The 26387-nt window shown below is 37.1% G+C and overlaps 1 protein-coding gene across 3 annotated transcripts in view; it reads right to left on the bottom strand.

Moving 5' to 3' along the window:
- Positions 1 to 410: 410 nt before the first annotated feature.
- Positions 411 to 26387, bottom strand: part of SCARA5 (scavenger receptor class A member 5) — a 120907-nt gene continuing 94930 nt past the window's right edge. For all 3 annotated transcript variants that reach the window (XM_051976404.1, XM_051976403.1, XM_051976405.1), the window contains exons 8-9: positions 8756 to 8950; positions 411 to 977 (exon numbers count right to left, since the gene is read on the bottom strand). In XM_051976404.1, coding sequence (XP_051832364.1) covers positions 844 to 977; positions 8756 to 8950 — 329 coding nt within the window. In that variant the 3' untranslated portion in view covers positions 411 to 843. The remainder of the gene's footprint in view (positions 978 to 8755; positions 8951 to 26387) is intronic.

Raw genomic sequence — 26387 nt, forward strand, 5'->3', positions numbered from 1 at the left:
TCATTTCTTATCTTATCGATGGGGAAATGTAGGTCTAGGGAGAGCTAAAAAAGTAGTGACTTGCCTAGGGCCCATAGCAAGTGAGAAATAAAGCCTGGATAGTATTAAGAATCTCTGATTCCAATCCTAGTGCTCTTTCCATAACACCAGGGCTTTGGAATCAGCATCTTCCAGTATGTGGGAGTCATATTTAATTTTAGGCAGCTCAGTACCAAGCCACCCACTCACAAGAGTTCTGGGTGCAGATATTTTGATGTTTATCTGGTCTTTCCCTCAGCTTTAATACTCTTCCCACGGCCCTCATTTTACACATCAGCAAACTGAGGCTCAGAGAAGGAAAAGGACGTGTGACTCTCGCCAGGACAGAGATGTTGCAGAGCAGGGAGTCAAGATCATCAGTGCAAATGCAGTTTGGGAACTCTCTGTCGATTTAATTATCCGTGCTAACCCCGCTCCCACAACCACATATGACGGAGTTGCTTTTGACACATTCCCAGCATTTAACTGTTACCGACAGAATGAAAACAAGCATGATATGGATTCTAAGGAGCTACTTTTGGCACTGAATAAGGTCAGCAAATTGTTGATCCAGTTGGTCCAGGAGGGAAAAGATTTGCAGTCAATCCCAGAGGCCCTGTTTTTAGCAGCTGTCTAACTAAAGAGTTATGGCGGCTCATTAGTGAGCGGTAGGCTTAGGGGTGCAGTGCAGGGAAGGGGGCCGGAGCTGAGCAGGAATGCTACTGGGCTGCCTGGGTGCAAGGTTCCAGCCTCCCCAGGGATAGACATCGGAGGCCAGCAGCTACATCGCCAGTGCACTTGGGGCAGCGGCCGTCCCGCCCATTCTCAGTGTCTGCACGTCAACCCTGCATCCTCCGCGTGGCCGCAGTTGGTCTTCCCCCAGCTGGAGAAGCTACATTGGAGGATGCTATCTTCTGTCCCCTTGCAGGCAATATCATCGATCCAAATCTGTCCTGTGCCTGTGGAAACATGTTAAAAAAGGGGGTTTCTTAAAAGATATACTGCAAAACTTTCTGGAAGCCTGTGGACAGAGTGAGAAAGAAATCATGGAGTTCAAAGGACTATAAGATCATTGCCTTAGAAATACCAGAGAACTTAGAAATCATTAAGTTCAACTTGCTCACTTTATAGATGAGGAAACTGAATCACAGAGATTGAACTGACTCACTCAGAACCCCGTAGCTAGGAAGTATCTGAGATCGGATCGGAATTGAAGTCTTTGTGACTCCATAGCTAATCTTCTACATGCTACTTACCCCTCACGGGCTCTCCAAAAAGCTGTGTTTTAAAATGCTAAACAAATGATCTCAGAATCTAGGTTCCAGCACTTCCCAAAGTTAGCTATTCTAGCAACCAGAAACTACTTTTAGGACTTTGTGACATCCTTCTCAAAAAGATATAGCACATTTTCTAAAACTTACTCTGGTCTTAGAGATCAAGTCATAATCAAGGGTATTTTAGAAATGTGGACATTAAAAGGGAAAGCCTGATGGAAAGGATCTTTCAATTTAGAGCTAAAGTAGATTAAAATTAAATGATCATAGAAAGACAAATGAGAGGGACTTTGTAAGTTATCTACACTAACTCTTTTATTTTAAAGATTAAAAAATAGTGAGACAAGAATAATTTTAAAACTTGCCCAAAATCACATGGATATAAAGTGACAGAGCCAACATTTGAACCCAAGTTCTATTGCTGTAAACTCAGCATTTTTTCTTCTATTTCACACTACCTCTCAGTCAACTGGATTAACTCAAGTCCAAAAGGACTGATCATTTCCAAAACCATTCCAGAGTTTCAGGTGGGTTCCATGTTAGGCAAACTGCGCATGCTCAAAGCTCAAATTACACTGAATATGTCTAGAAATAAATGACAGATTGCCTAGGGCTTGGAACTAGTTTTGTTACAGAGAGATTTTTGTGGTTACAGATTTTATTGTGGTAAGATTTGACCTGAATTTAAGTTAGGGCCAGAAGAATGAATAGCTATTTCTTTTTATCCACCCAAGCTTCTTTTCTTCCCTAGATACTAGATCTTACACAAACTCTCTTTCAGAAAGATAAAGAATGCCCAGATTAAATATCTTTTGGAAAGTACATCACTGAACTAATTACTCAGGAAGGAGTTGCATACCCAAGGGCAGTGTAGAATCAATGACACCCAAGATAAATAAAAGATAGCCAAGAAGATTTGACCAAGAAAAAACTGAGTTAAGCTGTTTATATTTTAGCTAAAGTCCAAACTCCATTAATTCATCCAAAACATCTGGCTAATGTTCAATCATGGAAAAAAGAGCAATTTATGAGGGTGTATCACTTATTTATATCATTAAACTAGTGATACTAATCACTGATTAGCGATTAATAGACTTTTAAATATGTGAATGAATGAGAGCAAACCCTCCATAAAATTTCTGCTCATCAGAATGTTGGGACCAATGTTGGCCTTAAACAGTCTTACTTTATTCCTCACACTTGTTAAGAACTGGATGGAATGCTTTGCTGGGAATCTGGAAGACCTGCATCTGAACCTGGCCTCTGACACTGGCTGTGTGGCCCTGGACAAGTCACTAAAATTGCCGTGAGCGATTTCCTAGTGTTCTCACAAAGAGATCATAGATTATAGGCATTTGCATTTTTTTTGGATGTAATAATAATGCCAAATAGTTATACAGCACATGATGGCTACAAATGGGGTAGCTCTGTAGAACAGTATATAAAGTAATAGGTCTGGAAGTCAAGAAGAGTTGAGTTCAAATATATTTTGGATTAACTTGGATTAACCTGGCCAAGCCACTTAACCCTGTTTGTCTCAATTGGGACCTTTGCCCAAAAAACAGCAAATGAGGTCACAAAGAGTCTCATACGACTGAACAATGGCTTCAAAGCACTATTATATCCATTATTTCAAGTGTTTAAATGACTTGCTATAAAGATCACACAACCAACAAGTGACAAAGATCACTCCTCAGTTCTTCCAATTCACTGAAATCATTTCCTCTCTTTGTCTTCTCCCTTCTCTTCCCTTTTCTTCCATTCTATTCTTTCCTTCCCTGCCTTCTCCCCTCTTCTAACCTCCTCTCCAGTCTTTCTTTACCCTTTTCACCTTTCTTCTTCTCTTCTTCTTTTTCTCCCCTAAATAAATGGATATACTACTCTTTAAAAAAAAAAAAAATCTCAGTCAGGAAAGAGTAACATGAACTGATGCTGAATGTAATGAGTAGAACCAGGAAAACATTGTATACAGTTACAGAAAGATTATGTATGTGATGATAAACTGTGACAGATTTAGCTTTTCAGCAATGCCAATTAGACTTGGATAGAAAAGGCTATCCACATCCAAAAAGAGAATTATGGAGACTGAATGTGGATCAAAATATACTAATTTCACCTTTTTTGCTGTTATTCTTTTTTGTTTGTTTTTCTCTCGTGGGTTTTCCCTTTTATTCTGATTTTTTTTCATAGCATGATGAATATGGACATATATTTAAAAGGACTGTACATGTATAAGCTAAATCAGATTGCTTATTGTCTTGGGGAGAGGACAGGGAGGAAAGGAAGAAATAAAAAAAATTGGAACTCAAAATCTTACAAAAATGAATGTTGTAAACTATCTTTACATGCAAATGAAAAAACAAAATATTATTTTTATATATTATATAATGTATATAATTTGATAATGCACATGTATTGTATAATATACATAATTATACATTATATAGTATGATATATTATTATACTATTGAAATGTATTTTAAAAATTAAAAATTTAAAAACAACTCAGTGACATTTATGGAAATAATCCAATCATTTCCACTAATCTTTAAAGTGAAAATTTCCCTTAAAATTTTTTTTTAATCTTTAAATACTTTTTCCTTGTTCTCTTTTTTTTTCCTGGCCACACAGGTACATCAATTTTTTTTAAAATATATATTTCTTTGTGAATCATGTTGGGAGAGAAAAAATTAGAACAAAAGGAAAAAAGCACAAGAGAAAAAAAAAAAACAAGAAAAAGAAAAAAAAGTGAACATGGCATGTGCTGATTTCCATTCATTCTCCATAGTCTTCTTTCTGGATGCAGGTGGAGTTTTCTATCAAAAGTTTATTGAGATTACCTTGGATCACTGATCCACCAAAAACCAAGTTTTTCATAGTTAACTATCACACAATCTTGCTGTTATTGTGTACTCTGTATTCCTGGTGCTACTTGTTTCGTTAAACATCTGTTCATGTAAATCTTTCCTGGCTTTTCTAAAATCATCTTGTTCATCATTTTTTAATAGAACAATAATATTCCATTACTTTCATAACTTCCTCATAATTAGGGCATAATAATGCCCCAATTGAGGGATATTTACCCATTTTCCAATTCCTTGCACACACAAAAAGAGCTGCTACAAACATTTTTGCACATATGGATCCTTTTTTCCTCCTTTATGATTTCCTTGGAATACAGACCTAGTAAGGGTATGCACAATTTTATAGCACTTTGGGCATAGTTCCAAATTGTTCTCCAAAAAGGTTGGATCAGGAAATTCTCTTATAACAAAGAGTTGGGCAAAAAGACTATCATAACATTTTTGCCTTCATAGTTGCCTGTCTTTATACCAAAAAGAGGGAAAATATAATTCATTGTCATGTTTCATTTCTTTTCACAAGGAGCATTATTGGTTTTTCACTTTCTCTGAGGTAGGGTTATATAGCAGAAAGAATTTTAGCTCAGTGGTCTGAGGATCTGAGTTTGAATTTTACTCCTGATGCTTATTGCCTTTGTGACCTTAGCTAAGTGAATCAATCTTCCTGGGCTCATTTTCTTTATCTGTAAAATTAAGAGGTTTCATTATGAAAAATGCTATTCACAACTATGACAGACTTGGTTCTTCTCAGCCGTTCAGTGATCCAAGCAATCCCAATAAACTTTGGATGAAAAATGCTATTTGCATCCAAAGAGAGAACTATGGAGACTGGATATAAATCAACATATGCCGTGTTCACTTTTTTTTCTTCTGTTTTTTTTTTTTTTTTCCTATTGTGGTTTTTCCCTTTTGTGTTGATTTTTTTCTTTCAACACAAATTAATGAGGAAATATGTAAAAAATGGATGTACATGTATAACAAAAAAAAAAAAAAGAAAGAAAAGAAAAATGCTATTCACCTCTAAAGAGAAAAGTGATGAATTCAATGCATCACTCTAAACTTTCTCTATTTTTTTGTCTGTGTTTTCTTTTGCAATGTGGCTAATATGGAAATATGATTTGCATGATGTCACAATTAATTATCAAATTGCTGGCCTTCTCAAGGTGGGGGAGGTCTGGGTAAGAGGGAGACAATTTGGAACTCAAAATGTTTTTTTAAAAAAGAATATTAATTTTTTACATTCAATTAGGAAATATTTAACAAAATAAATAAAATATATTTAAAAATAAAACCAAATGAGGAGATTGGACTAGATAGTACCTTTTAGAGATCTGGTCTAGGATTCTAGATATTGGATCTAGTTTCTTTTTGGTGATCTTTTAATTTACATGATTGTAGTAACTTTGTATGTTGTTCTTTTAGTTCTTTCTGTTTACATATCTATCATCTATTAACTTCCCATGTTTCTCCAAATCCTTATATCTGCTCTTCTACCATACATAATAATTCATATAATAGTAACAATAAACATAGCTAGCATTTTTATAGCATTTTGAGATTTGCAAAGTCTTTTATAAATATTATCTCCTTTGATCCTCATAACAACTCTGGGAAGTAGGTACTATCCTTATCCCCATTTTACAATCAAGAAAACTAAAGCAGATAGAAGTTAAACGACACAGGATCACATAGCTAGTAATAGGCTGAGGATGAATTTGAACCAATGTGTTTCTAACCCCAGATGCAATATTCTGTCCTCTACAACATCTAGCTGCCTCTCTGTCTCTGTCTCTCAATAAACACACACATGTATATGTACACATAAACATATATATATACATATACATGTGTGTATGTATGGACTACAGGATCCATAAGATGTCTTCCAGCTCTAACATTCAGGGACTCTATCTTTAAAATAAGACCTATGCTAGGGACATTTTTGTTTTTGCTAGAACTTGTGATTCCATTGAAACAGGGAATTTCTTTTATGGAAATTTTCTTCACAAAAAGCAAAGCTGGGACTGGTCTGTAATTTATAGATTCAAAAAGTAGCCTAGAGTCATTGAAAGTTTAAATATGTATCATACACCATAAGCAGGACAAAACAGAAGTATTTTTGACTGCAAGGCTGTCTCTCTAGCCATGATTTTATTTCACTATACATATTATATTACTCCATTATATTTGTAAAGCACTCAGTACAGTTCCTGGCAGGAAATAGATATAATTTTTTTTCTCTCTCCTTTTCTTCCTTCTTTCCTCATTCTTTCCTTTTTCTTCTCCTTCTTTTCTCTTTTCTTTTCCTTCATTTTCCTTCCTTCTTTCTTCTTTGTCTTTCCTCTTTCCCTCCCTCTCTTCCTTCCTTCCTTCCCCACAGCTGCTTCAACTATGGGAATAATTTGTCACATGGCAGAAACTTTAATATCCTGCCCCCAAAATCCAAATTGCCTTAAGATACTTCTCACAAATATCTAAAAAGCCTGGAGCGTTTTGTGGAGGTGATTATATAAATGTATTAGCCAACATCTAGAGCAGGGGAGAGGGGTATGGTATAATAGAAAGATCCCCTTGGACCTGGAGCCAGAGGATTGGGTTTCAACTCTGACTTCTGACACTAACTTGCCTGACCTCGGATGGCAACTGCTCAATCCATCTCCCTGGCAAGTCTCCTCTTCTGTAAAAGGAGGGGAATGAAGTAGACCCTTCCTGAAGCTACGCTCCTCTCTGATTGCACAGGTTTAGGCTGATGGTGCTCGCCAGTTCTGAACAAACCTATATTACTTAGACCTTCGGAACAAGTTCATGATTTTATTTCACAAATGGCTTTGTTGTCATTTGTTAGAAGGCAGGTCATGGTGGGGGCCCCATAGTGTAGTGGGAACTATTTCTGTTTCTTCCCCTTGTAAACAATGTGACATCTATTTCTTTTAAGGAAATCTGTTGAAATTAAGTCCAAAGCTTTAAAAGGAAGAGAGAGAGAACTGGTTTTTCCTCAGGGCAGAATTCCTCAAAACTCAAAAATCCTTCTGAACTCCCCAGGTGGCTGTCAGTTTCTAGATTTTACTGGAAAGAGGGGAGAGGACACATCATGGGAAACCAGCTGGTTTTCTGCCAGATGTTCTCAATGAACTTCACAAGTGTTGCTTGAATAAATGCCACCCAAACGTTAAGGGACTTGGCAATGGGCGGAGGGGAGAGAAAGGAGTACAAAGGATTGGAAGGATGGAAAATATTCCACCTGGTCCAGCTTCAGTTTGCTCTCTGGAAACTAGAGGTTCATAGATTTGGAGCTAGAAGAGATTTTTAGAAATCATCTTTTCTGACATCTTCCTTTTTAACTGAAGAAACAGAAAATAGAGGAGAAAGAGAGAATCACAATTGAAAAGGATTTCAGAGGCCTCTTGATTCATCCAGCCCCTACCTGAACAAAAATTCTCACTACAACACTCCAGGCAAGAGTCATTCAATTTTTCCTGAATATCTCCAAGGAGGAGGAAATGTTCTGAGCACAGGTGTGTGTATACAGTATCTCAAAAAAAAAAATTGGTATGTTGCATCTTGATTTTTAAGTGAATTTTAATTGTTACTGAAAATTGTTACATTAGTATCTTTAGTATGTCTGATGAATAAAAATATATTAAATAATGGATATTCAATAAATAATAAATGTTCACTTTAAAAATTAAATCAAAAATTTTTTTAATTAAAAAAAAATTTAAAACCTCCCTTGTGTACATGCCTTTGTTTGTCCTTGACCATGACATCATGGTGGTGATGCTGAGATATGCAAGTGATTTGGACTGAAGTGAGAGTGGACTGTACAAAGTCATCTGCCTCACTTGCCCTTCCAGAGCCTTCTGGGTCCAGTGGCCAGTTAGAGATCAGGATGACTGGAGATGGCCCTGAATGCAGTGGAAAACCTTGGCCTTTTTAGGCTAAGGTTTTTAACAGGTCTCAGTTTGACTGAGGCAACACCCATTTAATGATTAAAGCTAAGTGAGAAATGAGGCAGAGAATGGCCTCTTTTAACTAGTCCAAAAAAATCCATCTGGAAGGGAAAGACCCTCAGGGTTTCTGGCCAATGAAAAAAGCTGTTACCACCTCTGCATCCTGAAGCAGCTCTTTCCACTTTGGGACAGCTTTAATTATTAGAAAGTTTTTCCTGACACAGAGCCTAAATTTGCCTAATGCACCCTATGCCATTACTTCTGGTTCTACCCTCTGAGGCCAAAAACCAAAAAGAAGTAGAATCCCTCTCACAAATGGGTATCCTTGAACTCCTTGAAGATATAGATGTTGTGGCTTGTTCAAGATCACACAGGTAGGAAGGAACAAAGCTGAAATTCAAACCTAAATCCACAAAACAAGATTCTGACTGTTAGAGGTAGAAGGATGTAGTCTATTCTTCCCATGTTCTAGATGAGAAGACTGAGACCTTGAAGAAATTCAGCGACATGCCTATGGTAAGTGGGAAGCCTGGGACAATCCAGGTCCTGGATTTTCTAGGTAAGGCTCTTTTGTCCTTCGCTGTACCAAATTGAAGGGTCAGTACTTCACTGAGAAAACTCTAGTCTTCCATTTTCCATCTTAATATCTTACCTTGCCCAAATCTAGCTGTCCTGTACACCTCCTCCACTCCTCGGAAGCCCAGCATCCTGCACACCACATCGCCATCCTTCTTGTCCCATCCATCATCACACACCGTCCCCCAGCGTCGGTCATGGTACACCTCCACACGTCCTTCATGGGGGCCAGAGCCATTCACCAGCCGGATCATCAGACCCTTCGGGCTTCCTGCAGGGAGAGAATTCACAAGTTATAGGATCATAGATCTGTAAACTGAGAAGTTATATTGATAATCCATCTAGTCCAGTGAAGGGACACTGAGGTTGAAGGAAGCCAAGTGATTTGTCAAAGACCACACAGTTAGCAAGTGGCAAGTCTGAACTGTTAATAATAACAACCATAATTCATATGAACTTTTGAGGTTTGAAAAACACTTTCCAAAGATTATCTTATTTTAACCTTACCACAATTCTAAGTACTATTATTATGTTCCCTTTTTACAACTGAGGAAACTAAGGCATTTGGAATTGAAGTAGCTTATAGTAATTTTCAGAGCCTATTTGACTTTGAGCCTTCCTGGCTTCAGATCCTTGTGCTTCCTAGCCGCTTCTAGGATTCAGTCCCAGGTCCTACAATTCCAAACCTTGTACTTCCACAGAACCAACTTTAAATTAAGGGGACGAAACACCCCACACTACAGGCACCTTTCAGGTTTAGTTCCAGTTGTCCCTTCTTATTCTTTTCACCCAAGGGCAGAATGTGACTTTGTCCTGGGACATCTGCAAATTCTAAAAATTTATCTTAAACTGACCATTGAAACTTTCTTTTGATTTCAAGGAGATAGATAGAATAGTTCATGCATTTTTATTGTCTTTCACCCCTTAAAAATTCTATTCATGGTCTTTATACACTAAATTACATTATATTCATTTTTGGTTATATAATCCTCCTCACTCCCTGACAACCTTCCAAAGGAACCTACCTTGCGACAAAGCACTGTCAGACGAATGATCTCCCCTGACAACATAAGCAATTTTCTGTCGAGAGCCCAGCTCCAATGTTAAAAGCAGGAAGTTTTGTTTCATTATCTATCTTTAAGGACCCATTTACTCAGAGGTCTGTTTCTTTTCTATTCCTTTTCACTAGCCTTCTTGTAATCACAGAATTGTGATTTCTTGGTTTTGCTTATTTTGTTCAGTAACAATTCACATGAATTGTTTCTTGGGACTCCACCAGACTCACTATTTCTCATTGCATAATAATATTTGATTGCATTCATATATCATACTTTGTTTAGCTACTCTCCAGTCCATGGCTGCTCACTTTGGTTACCAGTTTTTTTGTCACCACACAAAAAAGGGCGGCTATGATTTTTTTTCTTTTCCCTTTTTCGGGGGGGGGGGGAGGGGGAGGGAGAGGGAAGAGGATGATGATGCAGATCAGCACCTGCTCTGTAATTTGTAGATTTAGAAAGTGGCCAAGAAAATTGAGATATTGTGATTTGTCCAAGGGCATCTTGAGGTGAGTTCTCCATTCATTCCCATTCAGTCCCACATTCCCAGGAAGGTTTATGTCCAAATTTTAGTTCTGCCTTTGACTTCCCTGGAGTAAAAGTTGAAGGGTGACTCTTTACTGGGTCAAAGAATAAGAATAGTTTGCTGGACTAATTCCAAGCTATTATCCAGAATTGTTAGATCAATTCAGTTTTGTTTTTCTCCTCCAATGTTGATTGTTCCCTTTGTTGATGTTTTCTTTACCAAGTTGTAGTCTATTCTGTGAAACTTGCATCTCTCATATTGGATCTCATTTTTATATGGAAGCTTAATAATTACAGATCTTTTTAAAACTTCATATATTTTGACCATCTATCTATTGGTGAACAGCAGAGATGTAAAATGTGGTCTGGATATCCCTGGTGGTACCCAAGACTCTTTCTGGGGGCCATGTGATCAAATTATTTTCATGATAAAACTCAGACACTTAAATTTCTAATAACAAAAGTTCAATAATTATTGTTATATAAGATGGGAGCTAGATATGAAGTAAAACTATGAATTTGTTGGTATATGGAACTTCAAAATGGCAAAACACCCTTTTATCAACACAGGTCAGTACCTTCACTGCAACTTGTAATCTTAGAAAGTTTCCTAAAGCCCTGAGAGAGGTGATTTGCCTCAGATCACATAGACAATATGAATATGTTACAGATGTATTCCTGACATCTGTTCTTCATCTCCCAACTCTGACTGGATCTTGGACTCCCATCTTATGGTTCTGGATTTGGATAGTTGAGCCATGCTACCTGGCTTTAGGTTCACTCTCTCCTGGCTTCCCCATGTCATACCACCATATGACCACCTTCCCCACCATACATACACCTCTTTCTAACTCTATCCCCAAGAATGTTGATCAGATTAATGCTACCATTCCTGAAAAGAACATGTCAGCCATCTGCCTTCTGGTTTCAAACCCAATTCCTTCTGACTTCTCTTTCTTAAAAATACTCTCATCTTCTATAAAAATGTATGCTCCTTGAGGTTCTGTCTTGCTTGTTTATACCTGTATCTGCAACATTTAGCACAGTGCTTGGCAGCTAGTAATAAATATTTTTTCACTCATCCATTTACTTGTCAGAAGTAAAACTCAAACCCAGGTCTTGCCCTCAAGGCCAACTCTCTAGAAACTCTATCTCTCTTGGTTTTATATATTATATCAATTTCCTACTTATCTTGTATATCAAATTATTGTCAGTTTTATTTAATGCAAAGTGTTTTTTCCTCACTTGACAGCTTCTTTTTATTTGATCTTCATTGATTTTGTTCATGCAAAAGCCATTTGTTTTCTGTGCGTTATCTTCTGACCATTTGCTTGGAGACCAATAACTCTACTAGAAAATGTGTAGAGGAAGAGGGAAGAAGAAAAAATCCTGATATTGTTAATACTTTTGGGGAGAGGAAGCCAAGATCAATGGTTTAAGTGAGAAAAGAGCACCTGTCTAGCCAGAGAGGAACATACAGTATAGACTTGACAGGTCTTAGGAAGGTCCTCTTGCTTCCAAAGCTCTCTCTCAGTCAGTATATCACAGATTGGAATGATATCATTCAAAATTCACTTTGTTTATAGCTCCCAGGGAAGATTTACTCTTCTTAGGCTTTTGAGGTTCCATCCAGTTCTAAACTTCTAGATACTTCTCATTGACAATCTCTTTCTCTACCACCAGAAGTGGCATATTTTTATCTTTTTTATTAACACCAGAGTTTGAATCCAAAGATTAGATTGTTCTCCAAACCATGACAACTAACTGAGAACATTGTCCTGAAGGAATGGAACATCTAGAACACAACCTATGTCCTGGGTAGAGCTGCAAATTGGGATGCTCTGGTATTCTTGGGATAACCTGAAGTTACTGGATACCAGAGAGGGAGGAATATGTGTAGAGAGAAAAAGTTCCAGAAAGGGTAGGTGGTGGGTAGGTGGAGACCAACTTCAACTTCCTTAGTTTTATCTTCAATTGGCCCTTAGAAGGTGAAATTCATGGTTATTCATGGATTCAATTAACACGTTTCTGTCTCTCTCTCTGTCCTCATAATAGATTGATTTCTCCAGAACAGAAGACCACATTTAACTAATCAGCTGCCTGCTGCTAATAATATTTAGTAAACTATTCCTCCCCAGTGATGAAAGTAACTGGAATTTCAAGAAGTAAATGGCTCCTTCATTGAATAAACAGCTATTCATGGAATTAATAAACCATCTGGAGAGTTTTCACACTCTTAATAACAATTTCCTTTTACATGACACTATGAGACTTGCAAAACATTTTCTTCATAACAACTCTGTGAGGTCAAGAGAGCAAGTATTATGATCTCTATTTTATAGATGGGGAAAATGAGTGTCAGAAAACTGAAAACTTACCTGAAGTCACACAAGAATTAAGTGGCAAAGATGATTCAAACTCATCTTAGCTCAGATCCAGAGCCTTTATCACTAAATCACACTCATAACTCTTATATTGTAACTACTTTTCATTCACTCCCCTTCAATGCGATGCTCTCAGTTCACAATGCACCATTCAAAGCAGAGAAAGAGAAGATTAGGAAGGAATAAAGGAAAGCCAAATCAAATCCAGGAGGTGGAAGAGAAAAGACTGAAGGAAGAACTAAATTATTCACTGCTTTTTGGAATACTGTGGTGGCTAGACAGATACTTATACTGTTGGGCTCTGGAATTTGCATATGGGCATGTAGTATGTATGCTTGATGACACTTTCCCACCCAGCTGGATGGTTCAGTAGATAGAGCACCAGCTTGAAGTCAGAAAGTCCTGAGTTAAAATTCAGCCTCAGACACTAGCTATGTGATTAGGGCAAGTCACTTAAATATCTATTTGCTTCAATTTCCTTTAAAGAAGGAATGGGTATAATAATAACTCCTACATCCCAGGGTTACAGTGAAGACCAAATGAAATAATAATTGTAAAGTGCTTAATACAATGCCTGGCATAAAGTGTGTCATATAAATTAGGTTATTGTTATCATTTTCATGGCATTTTAGAACACCTAACTGGACTCTTACATTTGAGAAATTACAAGATGGAACTTAGACATAATACTCAGACTGGGGCAAAGAATCAAAATGTGAAGGCAGCAGCTCAACATCTTATGATGTTGGTATCATGATACATTGTGGAAATTTCAAGGATTTTAAGCTCATCAGGATGAAAATTCTGGGTTGGAATCAGAAAATCCAAGTATTTGAATCTTAGTCCAGAGATTTATTGTCCACATGCTTTAGATGAATCATTTAATTTCTCTGGGCCTCAGTTTTCCATCTGTAAAATTCATTGGGTGACCTCTAAGGATTTATGACCCTATGATTCCATTCCATTCAATAAGCATTTATTGAGTCTTCCATGCACCAAGCATCGTATGAGGGACTAGAGATACAAATATTTTATAAAATGAAATAACACTTCTCCATATCACAGAGGGATACCTTCCCATTTATCAAGTTCCATTCTAAAATGTGCTGTCCAGAATAGAATGAACTATTCTTTCCTTTATCTGCCCCCTAACCACTAAGATTCTGAGGCTATCTGCCATGGTGACAATAAGAAAACTGAAGATATTGGGTGGATTGCCCAGCAATTGCCTTTTGGTTTCTGAGGGTCACTTGATGGAACTTATCTAGAATTCTAAAAAAGGCTTAGACTTTACCTTGAAGGAAAATAGTTCTGGTAGAGATAGATCTAACAGAATAGACATATTGCAGCTCTGCTTCCATTTTTCAGGACATGGTTTCATGTTGTAAAGCTGCTTTCTTTTTTTCCCACCCGGACCCCTTCTTTGCTGACACCTCCCTTGGGCAAGATGTGGGCTTGCAACACAATCTGGGCTATGACGCAGATTGCCCCATCTTGGGGATTTAGGGTGTGCAGGCGGATGCCCAATACACAAGATCCACTGAGAAGGTCCAGGAAAGGGATGCAGGGAGAGGCAGACTGGAGAGCTCTTTTCTCAGGCTTCTGGCCCCTCTTCTGGCTGGGCTAGATGCCTGATTGACATGTTATCCAGCAAAGGGCTTGGAATCTCTCCAGATGGACTCAGACCGTGGCTCTCTCTGTAGCCTGGGGTGGGGAGCCTGGGATGAGTTAGGAACCTTGGGTTTCTGTGGCTGGAAGGTTTAAGTGATGGCTTTGTGTCAACAGTCCTTACCCTTGGGGTGAAACTTCCCCACTAAGCAACCAAGAGCTTTTGGAAATCACACAATGCAATGTTTCCGCTTCTAATTAATCACACCCAGTGCCATTGCGACTGCCCAAGCCTGGCTGGTGGCCCTGAGCAAACTTACTGCTTCACCAAAGGTTCTCCTATGTGAGATGTATCACTAGTGACCCCTTCAAGCTCATCAAAATAGGCCTTCCAACTAGCTGGAAGCCAGGAACTTGGAGAATCTTTTACAAAGGACTGAGAATAAAAGCACAATAGGGATGTACATAGAAAGCCGGCCTCCACAGCAAGAAGACCTGAGTTCAAATCCCATTTCTAATCCACATACAAGCTCAGTGATCTGAGGCAAGTTTCAGCTCAGTGCTCCAGGTAGTACTGATCTACATTGGTAGAGGGCACTTCCATGCCAGAAGCTCCTTTTTCCAATGAATTAACAAATTTGGACCCCCCAAATTCCAATAATTTAGCTATCGGGAAGTTGGTAAGCAGAAGGAATATAACAATATCCTCTGAATTTAAGTAGCCAAGTGATACTGTGAATAAAATAATGGACCTGGAACAGGAAGACTTGAGTTCAAATGCAGCTTCAGACATTAGCTGACAAAGTTACTTAATCTCAGTTTCCTCATCTGTAAAATGAACTAGAGATGGAAATGGGAAACCATTCCAGTATCTTTGCCAAGATAATCCCAAATGGGGTCACAAAGAGTCAGACACAAATAAAAAATGACTGAGTAATAATAATTTTGGTACCGTCTAGCATATTAGGCAAAGAGGCAAACTGTGTGATCTTTAGATGTTTCCATTCTATCAGTCTGCTGGGTTACATTCCCACTGCTATCACCCTCCTTCATCTTCCGATCATCTCTAATAACCTTTGTTGTAATGTCTTCCAACCTGGTCTCTATGCTTTTAACCTCTTCTTTCTCCAGTCCATCTTTCACATAGCTGAGAAATTACTCTTCCTAATTCACAGGAGTGCCTGTGTTACTCCCCTACTCAAAAACCTTCAAATATTCTGAATTTCCCTGAGTTCTTCAGTTTGTCATTTTGGGCCTTCTACAAGTCTAGCTTTAGCCTCCCTTTTGAATTTTCTTTCATATTGTTCTACTTTGGCACTCTATATTCCAGCCAAACTGGGATCCATTTCTCAATCTTATCCTATATTCCCAATGAAGAATTTGTACTGGACACTCCCTTCCTACCTATCCCCCCATCTCCAAGTCCAGAATTGTGATCCCTCCCCTTCAATGCCTGGTGAAATACTTCACAACCCTGATCATGTATCACCCTCCTTCAGGAAGCCTTTCCTGATCCCATCATTTAAGAGCATCCTTTCTGTTTCAATTTTCTTTGAACACTTTGGCTTTCTCCTCTGCTTCCATTACTTCCTATCTTGTGTTATATTTAACTGTATACATGTACCACCCTCTTGGTTAAGGACTTGGGTTGTGTAGTTATGGTGTTTTGGGTTTTTTTTAAATCTTTAAAAAATTTTTTAAATCTTTTTCATTGTTTAGCAAAGTGCCTGACACTTAGGAAGTTCTTTATGAATGTGTGCTGAGTCCAGTAAGTATATGTTCTTTCCTCATGTGCCAAAAAGCTTTCTCCTGGACACAGTGCTTAAGTCTAGCCTTCAATGGAACCAGGGACTGGAGGGGAGGGGGCTAGAAGGAAATCCCTTTTCAATCAGTAAACATTTATTAAGTACCTACTATGTGTCAAATACTTTTAGGCGCTGGAGAAGTTTACATTCTTTCACAGAAACTTTCCATAGCAACATACCCTTGGAACTGTTATTTTAAGTACATCAAAAGCTGCTTTATTGCAGGGTTGAAAATTTACAAGGACTCAAACTCTCCATCTTGGTGATGACTTACTTAAATTAAAAAATAGACTAGCTTTATTCCTCTTAGGATACCATGGAAATAATTTTTTTTTAAATATAAGCCCCTCCTCTAATTCTGCTAATGATGTGGGCTTGATCCTGATCCCTCTAATACTGTGCCATCTGAGTCCAAGTTCTGAAAGTTCTTCTAGAGATGAAAAGACCTCAGATACAGGGCCAGCAAGGAACTGAACATTTGTTATTGGAAGACTAGTTTTGCTAAGCCTGGAGAGGCTCATCTGAACTTTGGCAGTAGTAGGGTAATGAACCGTTAACTGAACCATTTGATGAATTCAAAATTTTTAGAATTTTGAAGAGTAACAGTGAAGGGAGATGGCACCACAAAGATGAAATCATAATTTTGGAAGTTTTTAAGTACTCCCAGAACTTACAAACCCAACACTGCATGTGCCCATTCAGTGAAGGTTATTTATCCCCCTTAACTCCAAACCTGAAGAAGCTGAAACGCTCTTTCTGAACCTCAACATGTATCACATCTTGTTGAAACTTTTATAGAAAGTATCAGAAATGTAATAAAATCAAAGGCAGTACTGCTTGCAATATTTCAATAGAATATCAAATGAAGTAACAATTGTAAAATGCTTAGCACAGTGCTAGCACATAGTAACTGCTGTACTGTATACATGTTAGCCAAAATTGTTGTTATTAAAGAATGAGTCCATCAAAGAATAGAGGTGCACCCAGCGTTATGAACAGAAAGATAGCCTGGGAGTCAGGAAGTCCTAGATTCAAGTTTCACCACATACATGTACTTTCTGTGTAATGCTAAACAAGTCACTTAAACTCTCAGCGCCACCAAACAACTCTCTAAGATTGATTGAAGAGTAGGTGCTAATTAATCTACAGTAGAAATCCTTTTCCTGAAGTTCCCTATACTAATGACTTTATAGGTCAAGTAAAACAATAATAAAAATAAACTGAGATCTAAATGATTGGAAAAACATTAATTGTTCAAGCTCAAGCCTGGATAACAAAAATGACAATTCTACCTAAATTCATTTATTTGTGCAGTTCCATACCAAACTATCAAAAACTATTTTATAGTTAGAAAAAATAATAACAAAATTCAATTGGAAGGATAAAAACTCAAATATCAAAGGAATTGACGAAAAAATGAGAAAGAAGGTGGTCTAGCCATACCATGTTTCAAACTGTATTATAAAGCAGTAATTATCAAAACAATCTGGTCCTGGCTAAGAAAAAGAATGGTGCAATAGTGGAATAAATTAGCTATAAATTACATTATAGTAAATAGCTATAGTAATCTAGTATGTGATAAACCCAAAGATCCAAGCTTTCAGAATAAAACCTGACAAAAGCTGCTTGGAAAAAACTAGAAAACAATGTGGCAGAAACTAAGTGTAGTTGAACATCTCACACCCTATACCAAAATAAGATGAACCTTATTTTGTACATGTACAAAATGTACATGATTTATACATAAAGGTGATATCATATCATATATTAAGAGAGCATGGAATAGTTTATCTGTCAGATTTATGGATAAGGGAAGCATCTAGGATCAAAAAAGATATAGAGAACATCACAAAATATAAAATAGATAATTTTGATTATATAAAATTAAAAGGTTTTACACAAACAAATCTAATACAACCTTAATTATACAGAAAGTAGAAAATTTGGGGGAAATTTTATAACAAGCATCTCTGATAAAGGTCTCATTTCTCAAATATATGGCAGCCTAAGTCAAATTTATAAAAATACAAGTCATTCCCCAATTGATAAATAGTTTTCCAACAAAGAAATTAAAGCTATCTATAGTCATATAAGAAAATACTCTAAATCACTATTGATTAGAGAAAACAATTCTGAGGCACCATCTCATATCTATCAAGAATAGCTAATGTGACAAAAAAGGAAAATATTGGATATTAGAAGAGATGTGGGAAAACAGATATGATGCACTGTTGGTGGAATTGTAAACTGATACAACTTTTTGGGAGAGAATTTTAGAACCATGCCAAAAGGACTATAAAATTGTGCATACCCTTGGATCCTATAAGACCACTGCTAGGTTTTTATCCCAAAGACATCAAAAAAGGGGAAAGGACCTATTTGCACAAAATATTGATAGCAACTCTTTTTTTGTGGTGACTAAGAATTGGACATTGAAAAGATGCTCATCAATTAGGGAATGGCTAAATAAGCTGTGGTATATGATTGTAATGGAATATTCATTTACTATAAGAAATGACAGACAGGATTATTTCAGAAAAACCTATAAAGGTTACATGAACTGTTGCATAATGAAGTGAACAGAACAAGGAGAATGTTATACACAAGAACAGCAATATTGTTCAATGAAAAATTGTAAATGATTTTAGATATTCTCAGAAAAGTAATGATCCAAGGCAATCCCAAAGTTCTAATGATGAAGCTTACCATCTGTCTCCAGAATCAGAACTGATATTGATTGAATACAGACTGAAGCATGCTATTTTCATTTTCTTTTTTTCATTTTTTCTCATGTCAATCTTCTTGTACAAAATGACTTTATGAAAATGTTTTACATAATTGCACATGTATAAACTATATATGATTGCTTATCATCTCAAGAAGGAGGGAAAGGAGGGATAGAATTTGAAACTCAAACTTTAAACAAAAATCTTAAGACATTGAAAAAAATTACCTATTGGACTTATAGATAGGAGAAGAATTTATGAATAAATAAGAGATAGAGAGAATTGTGAAATGTAAACAAAAAATGGTTGTCATGCATTCTTTCATCCTTTCTCTCTTTCCCTCCTCCCCTTCCTCTTTCCAGCAGATCTCACTGGGATCCTACACATAGTAAAAGTGGATTCCACCCTGTTGCTAGTGCTGAAATTATGTTCATTTATTTCGCATATGTTTTTACATATTTATATATGTATGTATTTTCTTCCTTTATAGAAGAACATAAGATACTTGAAGGCAGGAGAATTTTCTTTTAGTCATCTAGAATAAGATCCTCTAGTTAAGGTTTCCAGATCTATAAAGATAATTTATTTAAGATTTACTAGTTGGGGACTCCTGCTTATAATACAATTTCTTGATGCAGCGAAGACAAAGATTATTAGAGACAACAGGATCCTTATTAGGTATTTTATTAGCTTTTCAGGCAATGTAAATCATCAGCTGTGACCTACATAACCAGATCAGTATAAGTTAAATGGATTGGGGAAATCAAGATTGCAGACATTTTATATTCTGAAGACAGTCTTGCAAATGACTCAAATAAAGTTGTTTCTCGACAGCTGCCATCTCTTATTGGAAATAGCATGCAGTTATTTTTATCAATGTTAGGGATTTGTCTAATGCTAGTGATGTGTTTTCCCATCCCTTTCAACTCTAGGTTATAGCAGAATGGGAAAATCTATAAGATTCTACAAACAAAATGCTCTCACAAAAATTTGTAACTTGAGGATTTCTTCTCCTACATAGCCTTTTCTCTTGTATTTTGTGTCTTTTCCTCTAAGTCAGAGCCTTAGGAACTAACAAGAGGAAGAGATGATCTATCTTTCTATATGAGAGAGGAGCACTGGTTGAGAAGAACAGGAAAGTAAGAGACTTATTATGGATGGGTGATAGGAAGAAATTGAGGGATAAACTTGACCTTGGATAGGTAGTGGAGGGTTACAACCCTTGATAAGAAGTGCTTTTAGACAAAACTAATTAGGTTTGAGTTTGAGCAGAGCTCTGAAGCTCACCTTGTCTTCTCAATAACATCAGAAAATCTCTGGGCTGGGGGAAAAGTCTTAATCTTTGAAATAAATGCCATCTTCTACCTCACCACAATCCAAATAAAGAGAAAACATGCTTTGTGATTCTTGCTCCATGTCACAGCTAGAGTCATTCCCCACTTGAATTCGCTCATTCCAAACTTTAAGTGGGTCTCTTTTTAATGTTCTGTGTTTCAGGCAGTATATCCCAATGCCCTGTTTTCTCATTTCTCCCTTCCCTGCTTCAACATTGGTATGGGAATCATGACAATCCCTGAACCTACTGTGAACCTAGGCTCTCATTATTCTGTATCTCTGAAAAGCAAAGAGTGAAGAATCCCTAAGAGATTTGGGGAGGAGGTCTCAGTTCTCTTGCTGCTCAGCAAACCCTATTTACTGATCTTTTTTTTTCTACAAAAATACTATAAACATTTTCAAACATACCAATGAAATGAGATTGTTCTGAGAACAAACACATATGTTAAATGAAGGATTAATTATCTACTTTCCATCATACCAATGGGGGAATCATATGGTCTGCATGCCTGCCCAAGTAAGTCACAGATGTCGCAGAACCCTGTATTCCCCCTGTGACTCGAGTTATGGAAAATGCTCTATTTTGAGCCTCAATGCAAGATAGCGTTAGAATTACAATTACGAGTAAGGAAAAAAAAACATTTGATTTATGCTTAAAATTTCAGAGTTTTGTCCACTCTGAGGCAAACAGCTTTACATCTCCTATGAAAGTTGGAGGAATGAGACAGTAGAGGGTGCTATTATAAAGCAATAATCACTAAGCCTTTCACGGATTACAAATAACTGTAGTGACATTTCAAAGTAAGGGAAGCATAAACGAAATTTAGTTATCCCTCTTGCAGGCAGTGATGATAGCACATGTGGAATGTATACTAATGCTTATAGGGTCAACTGCCAAAATCCACATTGAGTGCAGTGAAGATAATGATTTAGCTTAGTTTATTCATTATTTTTAAAAACTGATTTACTCTACAAAACACTACAAACATCCCCAAACATGCCAATAAAAAGAAGTTGTCCTAAGATCAGACACATATATGTGAAATTAAAGATGAACAATTCCCTTATCATACATACCGAATGTATTTCAAAAAATTTCAAATGTTAGAAAGTTGAGACTTGAGGAGAATCTTGGAGATTTTTGTCCAACCTTTTTTATTTGATACCTGAGGTCCAGAGAGGGTAAACAACATGCCTAAGGTGACTTCAGAATCATTAATTATGAGTTAAGAGCAGAGCCAAAAGTCGAACTCATCTTTTCCACTCTTCCCTAAACACTAACATACTGGGTTTCTATTCTCTAGGTAATGTTCAATTAATAAAATGCTTAACTTCTACCCACAGCTTCTATACTTTAATTTTTAAAAAAAGACAATTCTGATAAAACTACCTTAAATCTTTTTTAGGACCTTGCTATGTTCTGTTTTTTTTTTTTTTTTAATTATGCTTTAGTAAATTTAGAGTTGTGATTGAAGAAGGAGCTGGTCCCTTTCAGAAAAAGGTAGGCTGAGAAAGTAGATTGCTCTAAACCAAGTTTGTGAAAAAAAGCTAAAGGGTATGTTGTTACCAGACAGTGTGTATTTTTTTTTGCCCCGAGGCAATTAGGGTTAAGTGCACTGAGGCAAATGGGGTTAAGTGACTTGCCCAGGGTCACACAGCTAGGAAGTGCTAAGTGTCTGAGATCACATTTGAACTCAGGTCCTCCTGACTTCAGGTCTGGTGCTCTATTTACTACACCACCCAGCTGCCCCAGTCAAAGTGTATTTAAATTAATCAGCCAATACATAATATCTGGTCATCTCTATTAGGAGGAATTTTGGAGTCAGCCAGCCAAGAAGTGAAAGTAGCTTCTTCAAACTGAGGTAAAGACTGCAGATGAGAGAATAAATTCTTTGGCTTCCACATCTTCTACTTTTGTCCCCAAATGGCAGGAAAGCTAGAACAAGGGGGAGCCAAAGGGAAAAGTAAAATATTTTTTTTTTTTTGGTTTAGCTTAAGAGTGCAAATAGATGACTTCTATCTGTGAAAGAGGAAAGTTGAAGGCAGATGAAAAAAGCAAAATACTTTTTGATGTTAAACCATCCTGAAGCTCAAAGAATTTGATTCTAAGTTAAGATATTTAGGGAGAGTACAAACAAAATTAATGCAAACAAGATTAGAAGGGGAGCAACAAATTGGGAAAACATCTTCACAGTTAAAGGTTCTGATAAAGGCCTCATTTCCAAAATATATAGAGAATTGACTCAAATTTATAAGAAATCAAGCCATTCTCTGATTGATAAATGGTTAAAGATATAAACAGATAATTTTCAGATGATGAAATTGAAACTATTACTACTCATATGAAAGAGTGTTCCAAATCACTAATGATCAGATAAATGCAAATTAAGATAACTCTGAGATACCACTACACACCTGTCAGATTGGCTAAGATGACAGGAAAAAATAATGATGAATGTTGGAGGAGATGCGGGAAAACTGGGACACTGATGCATTGTTGGTGGAGTTGTGAACGAATCCAACCATTCTGGAGAACAATCTGGAATTATGCCCAAAAAGTTATCAAACTGTGCATACTCTTTGATCCAGCAGTGTTTTTATTGGGCTTATAAACCCCAAAGAGATACTAAAGAAGGGAAAGGGACCTGTATGTGCCAAAATGTTTGTGGCAGCCCTGTTTGTAGTGGCTAGAAGCTGGAAAATGAATGGATGCCCATCAATTGGAGAATGGCTGGGTAAATTGTGGTATGTGAATGTTTTGGAATATTATTGTTCTGTAATAAATGACCAGCAGGAGGATTTCAGAGAGACCTGGAGAGACTTACATGAACTGATGCTAAATGAAATGAGCAGAACCAGGAGATCATTATACACTTCAACAACGATACTGTATGAGGATGTATTCTGATGGAAGTGGAGTTCTTTGACAAAGAGACCTAACTCAGTTTCAGTTGATAAATGATGGACAGAAGCAGCTACACCCAAAGAAAGAACACTGGGGAACAAATGTGAACTATTTGCATTTTTGTTTTTCTTCCCGGGTTATTTTTACCTTCTGAATCCAATTGTCCTTGTGCAACAAGAGAACTGTTCGATTCTGCAAACATATATTGTACCTAGGATATACTGCAACATATTTAACATATATAGGACTGCTTGCCATCTAGGGGAGGGGTTGGAGGGAGGAAGGGGAAAAATTGGAACAGAAGCGAGTGCAAGGGATAATGTTGTAAAAAAAAAATTACCCTGGCATGGGTTCTGTCAATAAAAAGTTATTATAAAAATAAATAAATAAAGTAACTAAAAAAAAAAGATATTTAGGGAGTATTGAAAGACATGTTATATTCAACTTTGGGGAAAACTGGGATTAGATTAAACAGTATTTGATAAATTAAAAAGAATTAACAATCTATGAACAAGATTACATACATCCAAAGAAAAACACTTAGATAAAACTATTTCTTTAAATATCCCTGTGTGTATTTTTAAAAATAATGTTCAATAACATAGATTAGCATTTATGCCTAGCTATTTAAAGAGCTACATTTTTAATATTAAAGAAGATAATCAAGTGTAATGATGTATTAATTTTTCAAAAACCTGATGTTACTTTGAACAAAGTGGGTTCCTATTGATTAAGGAATGACAGGATGTAATGGGATATGAATGTAATGCAATATTATTATGTAGGAAGAAATAACAAATGAGAAAAATTTAGAGAAATATGAGAAAATCTAAATGAAATAATGCAGTGAAATAAGAAGAAAGGATAAACAGTATACGCAATAACCACAATAATGTAAATGAAAAGAAGACTAAAAGAAAGCTAAACTGAATTATAACAACCAACCTCAATTTCAGAGAAAAGCTATAGAAACATGCTTCTTTCCCTTTAAAGAGGAACAGGGCTACAATGTCTGATGTTTGTACATTGTCAAACATGCTAGCAGCTGATTTTGCTTAGCTGTTTTTCTTTGTTCTAAGACTAAAGTTTAATTTTCTGTAGGGGGATGGGGCTATAAAAATAATAGATATGTAAAAATAAGAGGCATCAATACAAGCCCATTTCAAAAACCGAAAATATTGCAATTTAGATTATCAAATTTTATCCAAGCCTATCCTTCACATGATGGCTGTGTATTGTGACTCCTTAAGTGCCTAAAATTTTGGTTTTTTAGATGAGTGATTCATTGGTACAGGGAACTGTCAGTAAGGAAATTCCATCTACCAATGCAGACTAGCAATTGCTCTGCAATTTATAATCTTTATGGAGTTGCCTGGAACATTTAGAAGTTGAATGATTTCCCTGGATAGTAAATGTCAGAGATGAACTTGAATCCAGGTTTTCTTGACTCCAAGAGCACTATCTACACTACCTTCTTACAAATCTGTAGCAGCATATCATAAATTGCCCTTGCTCACATATATTTGCTGTGCACATGAATTACCACAAAGCTGTTTTTCTTTACTACACACGAATATCTTAAATCAACATAATGATTAAAGGATGTTGTTACTCAGTTGTTTCAGTCATGCCCAATGTTATTTTTTGCAATGTTATTTGGGATTTTCTTGGCAGAGATATTAGAATGGTTTGTCATTCCCTTCTACAGCTCATTTTACAGATTTGGAAACTGAGGCAATAGGGTTAAGTGACTTACTCAGAGTCACAGAGCTAGTAAGTGTCTGAGACTGCCAGGTTTTCCTGGCTTCAGGTCCAGCACCCTTATCCATTATCCTAACTGCAACATGAGGAGAGGAAGGTGAAAAACAAAACATTCCTAGAAAATATTGTAAAGTAGAAAGAGTTTGCTGTCGGTGCCCTTTTCTGCAGAAAGCTAATTCCAATCCTATTGCAAACAAGACACTGAGGGTAAGTAACTTAGTCCCAGTCCTACAGCTGATTAGTAACACAACTGGGACCAGAATTACCTCTCATGTCAGTATTCCTATCCAAAAAAATTTTAATAGTGATTCCTCTGGAAGCCATGATTGGATGGGTTTGGCGTCGCTAACTTTGTCCTCTTGTGCCAAGAGAATGATGGTGCCCTGTGATGACAGGTTGATCATCTCCAAGTCGCGTAGGAGAAACCAGAGCGCATGATGGAGGGAAACAAGCTGTCTCCTACCGTGGATCAGTATCTGGTTGTAATAGCCATATCTGGAATGATGGCTCAGCAGGGCAGGCCATTGTCACCTCCCATCACCACAACTGTACAAATGTGTCTAACACTAATAGATGTAAGGACAAAATAACAGGATACTCAAAGGAGTTCTTACAGCTGCTGGGGGAAAGTATGAGCTCTGGGGAAGTTCAGAGCTTCCATCTCTGTCACTAAAGGATCAGGAGGTACCTTGGTCCTGCCTCTGTACCTTCAAAAAAGCAAAATAACTTCCTTTAAGGTTAGTACCACCTCCTACTCAAGCCCTATCCTGATCTCCCACCAGAGGCCGGTGTCCTCCCTGCCCACCCTCCACCAAAGAACTTACAAAGAAAAGCAAATATTTTGTATTTCTTATTTGTGTACATACTACTTTCCTAGAGAAGCTAGTAAGCTTCTTGAGGACAGGGACTCTTTTGTTATTATTTATTATTATTTATAGTAATAATAATTATTTATTATTAATCTTGTAACCCCACTGTCTAGCCTAGTATCTGCACATAGTAGTAGGCACTTGACAAATACTTGTTGAGCTCTGTTGTCCCTATTACAGGTGACTGAGGCTTGAATTTGGGAGTTTTGAGCTACAGGAGGACTATAGCAAGTTGGGTATTGGTAAGTGCTGTAAATCTGGAACCAATATGGTGAGCTCTGGAAATTAGAGATCCATCAGCCTGTCTAAGGAGGGATGAGCTGGCCCAAGTTGGAAAAGGATCAGGTTAAAGTTTCCATGTTGATCAGAGGGGGACTAGGTAGCACTTTCAGCCTGGGCAAGGTAGGGAGAGCCAGTCAAAAAATAAATGTGAAAATAAATGCTTGTTGAAAGCTATGAACCCTATTACAAGGTTGCCCAGCACCAGCATCACTCCTTGTTTTCTACCTCCCACCCTCCACCTATACTAGAATTTAAATTTCCCCCATACCCTCTCTCTGACTCACAGCCAGTAACTAAGTTATATTTTTCTTCCTTTTGGGAATAGAGAAGAAAAAATTTTCTCTATCTTTTCTCCAATTGGATTAGTTGACTAACTTCCTTGGCTTCCCTCAGAGTTTTGTTAGAACCTCCTCCATATATTGAGAAAGGGAATGGGGCTGAGGACTTGGGGCT

The sequence above is a fragment of the Antechinus flavipes genome, chromosome 2, assembly GCF_016432865.1.
Source record: "Antechinus flavipes isolate AdamAnt ecotype Samford, QLD, Australia chromosome 2, AdamAnt_v2, whole genome shotgun sequence".
In the NCBI taxonomy this organism is placed as follows: Eukaryota; Metazoa; Chordata; class Mammalia; order Dasyuromorphia; family Dasyuridae; genus Antechinus; species Antechinus flavipes.